The 10,439-nt window shown below is 36.6% G+C and overlaps 2 protein-coding genes across 3 annotated transcripts; both read right to left on the bottom strand.

Annotated features, from left to right (window-relative positions):
* Nucleotides 1-1,488: 1,488 nt before the first annotated feature.
* Nucleotides 1,489-6,258, bottom strand: LOC125504124 (anoctamin-4-like). 2 transcript variants are annotated; one of them, XM_048665539.1, is made up of 9 exons: nt 6,127-6,258; nt 5,927-6,070; nt 2,671-2,819; nt 2,451-2,608; nt 2,194-2,399; nt 2,036-2,138; nt 1,812-1,978; nt 1,593-1,760; nt 1,489-1,536 (listed from the first exon to the last, which is right to left on the bottom strand). In XM_048665539.1, exons 1-9 carry the CDS (start codon nt 6,256-6,258, stop codon nt 1,516-1,518), a joined length of 1,248 nt encoding a protein of 415 aa, XP_048521496.1. In that variant the 3' UTR covers nt 1,489-1,515. The 2 variants fall into 2 exon arrangements, with proteins under 2 accessions (XP_048521496.1, XP_048521492.1); XM_048665535.1 differs by having other exon boundaries at nt 1,491-1,760.
* Nucleotides 6,259-6,278: 20 nt separating this feature from the next.
* LOC125504126 (anoctamin-7-like) lies at nt 6,279-9,665 on the bottom strand. The gene is made up of 7 exons (XM_048665549.1): nt 9,505-9,665; nt 9,275-9,456; nt 9,048-9,222; nt 8,794-8,999; nt 8,584-8,744; nt 6,616-6,706; nt 6,279-6,468 (listed from the first exon to the last, which is right to left on the bottom strand). The coding sequence occupies exons 1-7, from the start codon at nt 9,634-9,636 to the stop codon at nt 6,279-6,281; spliced, it is 1,137 nt and encodes a 378-aa protein (XP_048521506.1). The 5' UTR covers nt 9,637-9,665.
* Nucleotides 9,666-10,439: the final 774 nt, after the last annotated feature.

Genomic DNA, 10,439 nt, shown 5'->3' with positions numbered 1-10,439 from the left:
CTAAAATTCGAATGGCGTCAAAAGCCGCTCTTCGTCCAGCTTTAGACAAACGAGTTTTTAAAGGTTTCCCGAATGAGGATGGAGGCAAAAATTAAGTTTTAAATAGCAGAGTAAAAGCGTAATAATCGGTTGAAATTTTAAATAATTCTCAAATTTCTCTCGCTTCTCAAACTTTATTTTAGCTTTTAAATTTAAAGTTAAATTTAAAATTTAAACTTAATTTTAACTGACGCCACGGCTTTTTTCGTAAGATTTGAAAAAAAATGTAAATTTTTTTGTAAAGCGTAAGATTTTATAGAAATTGATTTTTTAAAAGTGGTGTACAAGCAAAACACCAGCTGAAATTTCATAAAATTCCCATAATTTATTCGTTTCTAAAACTTCGACGATATTTTCAGATCATTCACAGACTACTTTTGTCCCGTTATGTTGAAAATTTTAATAATTTTCCTATTGCGGTTTTAAAGGAACAAATTTTGTAAAAGTTGGATAAAGATTTACAGGGCAAAATTCCGCGAAGCTTTAAAACATTCCAAAAAATTTATTGGATTCTCATTCTTTAATAATATTTGCAAATCGTCGAAATCAATTTGCAAATCGTCTAAGAAATTACGAGGTAAAGGAAGAGAAACTGAAGCTGGAGAAAACTCTTGAAATGCTCGCCAACTATCACGACGTATTAATAGAGCTACAAGTCGTCAAATACGTTTCCAAAAGATTTCCAATTTATAATTATGGAAGCCCCAGTATAATTTAGGCGTTTGTGCAAAACGACTATTGAACCAAACCACACTTTTAAGGGTAGTTTACCCGTTTAGACCCCATGAAAAGTTCTGCTAATAAAACTAATATTAGTTCGAAAACTGAGATACAATTGAGAATATAATACTATAAGCTGGCCTATCTGACTCTTAAACAGCAGAGCTAAACAAAAGCAAAGAAACGACTCTCATTTTCCAAAAACTTTCCAGAATTTAAATCGGGACCATTTAACTAGCCACTAATGTGTTTCAACTCATTGTCGAATAACAGAATCAAGTTCCCTATCACATCGATTGATGGCGTCCCCTCGACTTCTTCAGAGAACCGGGCATTACATTTAACTATAATCACGTTATTTTAACGGGAAGGGTGATCAATATTACGCAACTACAATGGCGCTGCGCCCCCATTCCAGGGCATAATTGGAGTATAAATTGAAAGTATAACATGTGGACTTAACGAGGGGTAACGCAATATGAGCCGTTGTGCGAAAGACACCCTTCTTCACGGGCCAATCAGCCGTCGGCACCACGCCCTTGACTCTCTTCCATCCGGGGACCACATGCTGTCCTTCTGATGGATGGACTTTTGTTCGCAACATTATTACGTTATTATATGTAATACCCCTTGGAACATTTTGAGAGGGACTTTGGTCCGGCCACCTTTAGACTCTTAGGGCTGTGAGCAGAAAAACTTTGCACACTTAACTATTAGACTCTTTACTTGGCTGTCTGAACACTTAGAAAAGCATCCTCATTTTAATCCCCTCAGGTTCTGAAAGCACCAAACCTGCTCCATCAAGCACTTCCACCTGCCAACCGAACAGTTACCTTGCTCAATTTCGTATCAGATTTGACCCTCTCCTCCAACTTCCTCTCGCATTCAGTCAATCGCATCTCCTTTTCCTTGTGCCTGATCAAATCCAGCTGCAGCTGCACGGATTCTGGTTTGTACGACAAGCAATAGGTGAACAAAGTGTTGCACAGCAACATTACATGCTGAAACTTCCACCCTAAACTATCTACGGAAACTTTCCTCTAAGTTTTCACCTCGAAGAGGAAAACTGCCACAAACTTGAACATCAAATTCATCCAGTACAGCTGAGTTATTCCGTACTTGGTTGGGTTCTCTGGCGGATAGTAATTGCCGCGAAAGTAGCAAAACTCTTCGCGATTGTTAACGGAGTGGTAAGCTCTGTTGTCGGAAGTTGCGTACTCTGAAAATCAAAGAAAATCTAGCTTAAACCAGTGAAATACCCCATAAAGTTGCTCACTAGATAAAGTGGAGTTTACAAAGCCCTTAAGGCTGCCATTGCCTCGGGTCTGCCGGTAAACTTCCGTTTCCACCCAGTCGCTTGTAAAAGCAATCACAAAAGCCTGGAACACGTCAACTCTTCACTAACTATCGCGCCTAGAACCGTTTTATGGCTACATTAATGGCTGTGCTGATGTAGGATAAGCTGCGCAAAATCCCATTCCAGGCTCCGATTCCAGATTTTTCCACTGGAACCACTCTTCGATGGGATTTCACAAATTTATACGCATCGGATCTCAGCTCTATTAGGTTGTTCAGTAGGGCGCACAGCGCCGCCAATGGGAAAGCTTTGGAGAAGAATGTGATGTACCCAAATCTGATAACTGCAAAAGCCTGGAAAAGCATGGAAAACCTACTTCTTTGACAGATTTTACCCATTTCGGAAAACTCTTCCGTCACAGAGTAGGTGTCCAAAGGTTCCAAGTAGTACTCTTCCTCCCATTGGGGCAGCGTTTGTTTAATCGCCGGATTTTTCTGGCAAACTTTCCGGCAACATTGCTCTTTTAGCGACCTAAGTATGTTCTTAAGAGGGCTGAAAGAGGCAGGAATTTTTTGGGAAAATTGGCACTTTTGGGTTTTGGGCACTTTACTTACGGATAAATGGCAGTGCAAATGTTGCCCATGAACGTGCGTATGGTCAGCAGGAATCCCAGCTGAATGCAGAGTGCAACTGTGCAACTGCTGGGTTGGCACAGATCTTTGCGCAGGAAAGTCATTTGATGCGGAAGTCGCGCAAAGCTGCCCTGAAATGGACTCTGACTGAATTCTCCAAAGTTTTTTAAAATTCGAAAACTCCTGTCACTAACATCCAATTTTTTCCGGTTTTTTATGTAATTTGCTACTGTAATTTTGTGTTGTGCTTGACTCCTTTCTCTTATATTTGGGTTTTGGGTTTTCCGTTCGTCTAAGTGTGATTTTTTGCTTTTTTACTTTCCTGAAGTACATTTCCATACTTTTGTTTTATTCCTACTTGCACATCACTTTAAATATATGTTATTGTGAGTGTTAGAGGTCATAAAAAAAATTTCGCTTCTGTGATTTTGGATTATTCCTATTTTTGTCTTCGGCTTTTTAGTTCATTCTTTCCCACTTGCATGCAAATGTAAGTTTTACTACCATTACTTGCGTTTTTCAGTTTTTGAAACACGTTTTGCGTATTTTTTTCTCTTGAAAATCTTTTGTATTATTACTGAACCCATTTTCGGTTTTCTTGCACTTTCCTGTGGTTAAGTTACTATTTAATATTTTCGACATATTTTCGCGTTCCTGCTTTTGTTTTGCTATTCAACAGCTCACTCCTTTACATTTTTTACACTTTCTTTCCTTAGGCACATTTTAATACTTTTGTAATAAAAAAGTCGGTTAACTTTAACTCCATATTCTGTTGAGTTTTTGGATTCATGCTCCGCTTATCACATAGTGTGTTCTCACTTCTTTCTCTTCGTTTTTTCGCTCTTTAACCACTATTCAACATTTTCATCTTTTTTCACACTTTTTGATACTTTCTTTTCTTCCAAGATGCATGGAATTGTCACTTTTACTTTAAGTTATCTTATTCAGTTTAAGTTTAAAGTAAGTTCTTGTATATTTTGCTTTTGTAATTTTCCTTCAGTTACCTGCGCTTTTCTGTTGGCTACTAATCAATATTTTTGTTATTCTGTCGCAGTTTAGTTGCTTTGCCATACAACAGTTTCTCTCTAGATGTTTCTCTTTTTCTACTTCATCTAAGCACATTTTGATGCTTTTGCGATAAGAAAGTAACTTTAATTTTAGGGTCTGTTCAGTTCTTGCTTATCACATAAAGCGTTTTTATTTCTTTCGCATTTTCTATTCTATTTCCAGATTCCTTTTCATTTCTTTTTTTTTTTCATTACTATTCAATATTTTCCTATAATTCCTTTTTATACATTTTAATACTTTGTTTCTATCCCACTTCCCACTTACATGGAATTGTAATTTTTACTATTACTCTTGTTTTTCAGTTGTTAGACTCATGCAGCATTTTTTATAAAGTGCGTTTTTCTTGAATCTGTGAATACTTCTGGAGTCATTTTTCCTTTTCCCGGTCCTTACTAGTTTTTACTATTCAACATGATCGTCTCTTGGTCGCATTTGCGTATTTTAGGTAGTTTTTCTACTTTCTCTGCAGTTTCCTAAATCATTCTGTTTTCTCATTATACTGACAGAGAAATTGAGTAATTGAATAGAATTTTATTAATTTTATTCCTATCCATTCTATGTAATAAACATTTATTTTCTTTTGTCCTTGCTTTTCTGTATCTTGCGCTACACAACGTTTTATTTCTCATTAATATTTGATTGCTACCTTATTATTGTTACTGAACACCTTTAACCACTTTTCTGCTTCTGCTTTAAAACTTTTCAATTATTTTTTCATTATCTCCATGTTTTAGTGCCTAGATCTTCCGTCTGTGTTTCTCTATATATTGGAAATTTTGCAAAATTACTCGGAATTTAAACAAAATCTTTGCAACTTTGTATTTTTCTTGAATCGTTTTTTCGTTTTCCTGCACTTTTTTGTTGTGTCTTTATTCGATATTTTCGATTCTTTAAGTGTTTTCCTTTGATTTTTTTCTACCCTCTATGTACTTTTCTAACTGATCTTTTTCTTAAAAATTACTACAGAAAAATAGAACAATTGAAATACATTTTCTTAATTGATCTTCTCATTCATGCTACGCAACTAACGTTTTCTTCATCTCTTTCTTGCTCTTCGCTTCTTTGATAAACAACATTTTGCTTCTCATTCATATTACATTTCTACTTTATTACTATTACTGATCACTTTTCGATTATCCGTTTTTTATGTTTGTTTTTGATAAATTCTGAGCTAATTTTTCATTCTCTCCATATTACATTACATTTCATCAAAATTTGCAGGATTATTCGGAACTTAGATTCAAATTTTTTGTAATTTTGTATTCTTAATTTTCTCGTTTCTATGCTCCCAACTTTTCTGTTGCTTCCTTTCTATTCAACAGCTTCGTTTGTCTCGATTTTCTTCTACTTTCTGTCTAATTTTCTAAATGTGAATTTTTATTCAAGATATTGACAAAACATTCTATTTCCATTCATGCTTCGTAATTAACATTTATTTCCTTTCTCTCCTGCTCTTCACTTCTTTGCTAGAGAACATTTCCTTTCTCATTAATATAATTCGTTCCTTATTGCCGTTTTAATCACTCTTCGATTATAAGCACGTTTAACCACCTTTTCTTGTTTCTTCCTCATAACTACTCAATTAAATTTTAATTTTCTCCCTATTTTATTTCCTGAATCCTACCCCTGTGTTTGTCTGTATATTAGCAAATTGTGTAACTTTGCGCAATCATTCGGAATGCACAGTCAAAAACAATGTTAACTAATGAAAAACTAAAACTATTCCAAAAAGTGGTTTAATAGTTATAGTTGTGAGCTTTTACGCAAAACACCCTGTATATTATTTCGATTGATAAAATCGAGTTTTATTCCAGTCATCCGCTCATATTAAATATACAGAGTGTCTTAAAATACTGGCAAGTTTAGAAATAAAACCCCAAATTCTCTCAGAGCCAGTTGAGATTTGGACGTGAACGGTTAACAGAAACTGGGAACGTAGTTGTGTTATTTTGAATCCCATCAAACGCTTAATAATATACAGGGTGATCAAAAAAATTGGTAGAGTATCGAGAGTTTATGGTTTCTATGCAGGTAATCCAGTACCTGTTTAAGTATTTCTGTTAATTAACTTTAATTAACTTTTTCAAAACCACAATCCTGTACACAGTGAGCCAAAGTGAAATGCACAAAATAACGGACAGTATCGTCCTCCTGTCTGCTTGTGACTTACCTTAAAAAACGCTTCATAGAAAGTAGGAACGTAGTTGTTCATAAACCCTAGCAAGTATCGCTTGTACAGGACCGAGTTATCAAAATCGCACTGAGTGCGGGGGTTTTCAATTTTCGTCAATATCACCGAAGCTGACTGGTAAAACTAGAATTGAAACATTCTGGATTATCTGGATCTATGCCAGGAGGCAACTAGACAACCTCTCTGAAGGAATTAATGATAATAACTGTGATAATTGAACTCAGGCACATGGTTATCATGGTTGAGTGCGATCGAATGTATCCAACCCTGGTTGAATTCAGCCATCTATCCAGCAGAATTTTCAGCACCATGTTAACCAGAACCAGAACTACTAGAAGTATGAACTGGAAACTGGCTTTTGCCAAAATTGTTGATAGAAAGGTGATTTTTTTACTAGAATGCTACAGGCGGTAAATGTTAAGCTGTACTGAAGAACCACTTGACATCTTGGAGTGTACTGCTCGATTTCTCCAGTTATGCGGTTCAGTTGCTGTTTGATGGCTTTATCTAAGTATGGTTGTCTAAAAAGAAGTTTTCAACAGTTGAGGATCTGGGGGAGAAAGGTGGAGAAGGAAGTAAACAAACATATTGGAAAAAATGTAAAAAGTTCTAAGAATTAATGACAATAATTCGGGTTTGAGCATTTGGAGGAAACTGAAGCAAAATACCTAATTTGGGTTTCCCGCACATCTTCCACGCAGTTCCACCTGAATTTCAGTTTGTTCTCTTTTCGTCTCCATAAAGCAATGAACAGTGTCGCTAAAAAACATCAAATTTCAGTAAAAGAAGCCACTAAACAAGTAATAGTTGAACATTGCGATTTTTTTAACTTAACCTCCCTGTCTAATGGAACTGTTTTTTAGAACTTTCAAGATACAGAGTGAACTACAAAGTTACTGTTTACTACAGACTGTTTTACCATGTTCGAGTCATATTAATTCCTGTTTTTCAACGTCTTCTCCAAATGATCTTTTTACATGCATTTTCGACTGTGTTCTGGTATCGATTTTCTCGCCGATCTTCTCCAAAAATCTATTTCAACTACCAGTAGATTGTCTTGAAGTCTTTGCGTTGCTTCTTGTTATTCTGCCATAATATTGAGTTCAGTTTTTTGGGCATACATATACTATAGGTTTTCCTTGTCTTGAGCAATCACTACCTGGCCATCTGCATAGTGCAATGTATTTAAGTTTAAGTGGTGTCGCCGATATTCAGCCTCATTCTCGTACACTTTTTTCCTTTGTCCATATTTTCAGTTGAGAGTTAAAAATGGATGCTCAAACTTCAATAAAAATGTGAACTTTAAGTCGTGTTTTTGCCTTAAAAGTCAAAATTAAACGCATTAAAAATTTGTCGGGTTTCTATGTTTAAATCGCGCACATTTGAAGCAAAACGATCCACTTTCGCTTGGATTATTTTCACATTTTCTCATAACCCCTGATTTGCCCCACGACCGTTCGATCTTTGCGGTTTTATTTAAGAAAACATATCGAGTTTTCCAAAGTGTTTTTGTTTGGGCGACTTTTAAGCATGAAAAATACAACTACATATTTAAATTACAGACAACATATTCTGTTTACGGCGGCAATTTAAATTGATTGAAAATTGGACTCGGAAGTTTGCACAATCCTGTTGCAAAAATGCAAGTTTTACGTTCAAACTGGATATTTGGTGCGGTACTCCAGTTGGAATTTCGAGTTTAAAGTTCGATGTTGAGTTTTGAAGCAAAATTATGTTCAAAAAGTCTAATTTTTCTGTTTGCAGTTCAACTTTTTAATTGGAAATGGGAATTTTCGACTTGAATGTAAGGATTTTAAGGGCGGAAAAGAAATTTTTTGTGAATGCTCAAAAATGCGTAGTTGATGGTGCAAATTAAAATTACCATAAATTAATAGTGCTTTTCACTGAATCACGTGAGTTTTTCAGGGTCTATGAAGTGAATACTATTTGTTCACTTTTGTTGGATCTCATGTTTTTAATAAACCTTCACTTTCTTTTGATTTTCTCTCCAGTCAAGAATTCAGTTTCGGTTTTTACTTCTATTACTTTAGGGATATTTAAATTTGGTTATTTTATCTCGATATTCTCTTTTGTGTTCTTGTTCTCTCACATTCAACTATCTGTGATAAAACTTTTGCGTTTGTTCTTCCATTTCTTGTGGCTCATCGTTTCACCAATAATTTTTCTCTCTGTGGGTCTCGTCTTCTTTTTATGTAACTCTTCTTTGGCTCCTTGCTGCATTCATTTGGTTCTTATTTTATTCAACTGTTTTTGACTATGTTTTTGAGGTAGTTGTTGGTTTAACCTTTGCTATACTTATAATTGTACATGGTACCTGTTCCAGCTCAATTAGGTTGCTTCCATTTTGCTTTTTGCTGTATTTTTAGTAGCTATAAGCAATGACAATTTTTTTAAATGTCCTTCCTTATTAACTCTTTGTTTAACTTCTTTAGTCCCGTGCCCCTTTTTCCTTTGTCTCAGAGATCATAGAATAGTCAATTTTATGTGTCATCTCTCGAGCAATATCTTCCAGTTTATCTCCAGTTCCTCCAAGACCCAAGAGCAACCACACAGCCGCTGACTTTTTTTGCAACAGTAGGACCAGTTCTTAGAGGAGAAGAAAATTAAAATCTTACCCCAAAACGAAATGAACACTGCATAAGCCACAGTTCCAGTATTATCGAACACCACCGACCACTGAGCCAGCGAACAGTATTTATAGATGTGCTTGAACCTGCAGCCTTCGTTTCCTTCGCATGTTGGGCACAACATGTTGGAGTTTTCACAAACTTCCTGCCTGGAAGCTTCCTTATCAGAATCCCCACCTGGAGAATGTACAAACTTACACTTGATACGGCTGGCCAAGGAGAACGAATATAAGACTTCCCAGGAAAGTCAAGGCTCCTAAAACCGCCGGAATGGCCAGCATTAGGTTGAAATACTCCAGCCATGCAAAGTAGAAGGCGACTTCGTTGCCGAAGTAGCGGAAAATTGTGTCCAGAGGTTGTTCCATGTGGGTTACTCGGGTATTTGACCAATGCCGATACAGCAGCTGCAATAACCCCTTTAGAACCTGCAATTTGCCCAGCATTTGCGTTACCGATCGATAGTTGGTTCCATTTTCCGAAATTGGGCCATCATGTAAAGGATAACCAGTCTCAATAGCCCCCACTTGAATCAATTTGGTCAGCCCAAACTCCCGCTCCTTTTCCCCATACTTTGCATTCTCCAAAACTCTGTTAACCACCATGATTTTCTCGGCTTCAGTCAGTTCTCTTTAAAAGGTTCCCAGTTTTATCTTTTCCTTGGTTCTTTGAGTGAATTTACCCTCTCAAGTAGGACAATCCGATGGAATGCACCAAGGGGTTCCTGAACGGGGTGGGAATGACTGGCTCTGAGTAGAACCCGGCAGTTAGTGAAGGATCAGAAGTGCCGATGTCGTAAATTTGCGAGAAATGCGCCAAGGCATCGGGAGCAATAAACACTTTGATGAACATCAAGTCCACGGTCTAAAACCCAGGGTTGTGAAATAATCGCGGATTTCAGTGCTTAATTACCAGGCCTTTTGCATATTCGACGTCCAGTCCCAGCATCTTTAGATTGCTGATGTAAGTGCTGATGAGTGGAAGAGTCTCTTCTTTGACTACTAGCACATAATCGGGTCTTTTAGCGGCACTTGCGAATGCCATCGGGTGCAAATTGTGGTTTTTATTCAACAGACAACAACATTCATTTGACAGTGACGATCACAGAATTCTACGAGAGTTCATGGAATGAGGAGTCGGATGATTTCTTCTTTGCCGTAACATTCAGTAGCATGGAAAATTGCAACTGTTGGGAAGAAAAGCGAAATAAATTACTGTAAAAGACGCAGATTATAAGAAAATTGATCACTGAAGCCACGAGTTTTAAGGCAGCAACAGATTTCGTTAAATCTCCTTAATTGGAGGAAGAAACTAAAGTCATCCTGAAGGAAACTTAAGGCAAAAAACGTATAAAGTGTGTAACTTGTAGGTAGCAACTTGAATGTCGCACACTCTATAGAAGACAGTCTGTACCTACTGAAAACCGAAAAAATTTCCGGCAATATCCTAATTTTTTGCAACCTAAATGGAACCTGGATGAACCAAAAATGAAAATGTTCACACCACCGCACTCCCTTCTTAAAATAATTGCAACTTTCGTTCGAGATTAGCTGGCACCTTGATATTCATAAAACACTAACGGCTTCAAACCCCTAAAATTGCACCCAAATTCCTCAAGTTGTTGAGCTTGTGAATGATGAGCCAAAAATGAACATGTTCACCCAACTGCTCGTTATTCTTTGAAAATTCATAGCACGAACTTCCTAGCAGGTAGTGACTTAAAATTTGCGCACCCTATAGAAAAGACCTGTGACTTATAACTAAAGCGCGGAATATATGCAGTTAAATTCAATCAAAATATGCGCATATATATGCATAATTTTTATTCCAAATATGCAATTATATGC

Source organism: Dendroctonus ponderosae, unplaced genomic scaffold (assembly GCF_020466585.1).
Source record: "Dendroctonus ponderosae isolate FM_Combo_2020 unplaced genomic scaffold, Dpon_F_20191213v2 Dpon_F_20191213_1, whole genome shotgun sequence".
Taxonomy (NCBI): Eukaryota; Metazoa; Arthropoda; class Insecta; order Coleoptera; family Curculionidae; genus Dendroctonus; species Dendroctonus ponderosae.
Note: the sequence above shows the minus strand (reverse complement) of the source record. Positions and strands in the feature narration are given on the sequence as shown.

Excerpts from the sequence above, each read along its gene's own strand:
- LOC125504124 (XM_048665535.1), bottom strand. The coding sequence starts at position 6,258 with ATGGTGCTGAAAATTCTGCTGGATAGATGGCTGAATTCAACCAGGGTT. Across the intron at positions 6,071-6,126 it reads TCATTAATTCCTTCAGAGAG|TTTTACCAGTCAGCTTCGGT; the intron begins GTTGTCTAGTTG and ends TTTCAATTCTAG. Across the intron at positions 2,400-2,450 it reads GGAAGAGTTTTCCGAAATGG|TTATCAGATTTGGGTACATC; the intron begins GTAAAATCTGTC and ends AGGCTTTTGCAG.
- LOC125504126 (XM_048665549.1), bottom strand. The coding sequence starts at position 9,636 with ATGGCATTCGCAAGTGCCGCTAAAAGACCCGATTATGTGCTAGTAGTC. Across the intron at positions 9,223-9,274 it reads GGATTGTCCTACTTGAGAGG|AGAACTGACTGAAGCCGAGA; the intron begins GTAAATTCACTC and ends AACCTTTTAAAG. Across the intron at positions 8,745-8,793 it reads CTTGGCCAGCCGTATCAAGT|GCAGGAAGTTTGTGAAAACT; the intron begins GTAAGTTTGTAC and ends GGAAGCTTCCAG.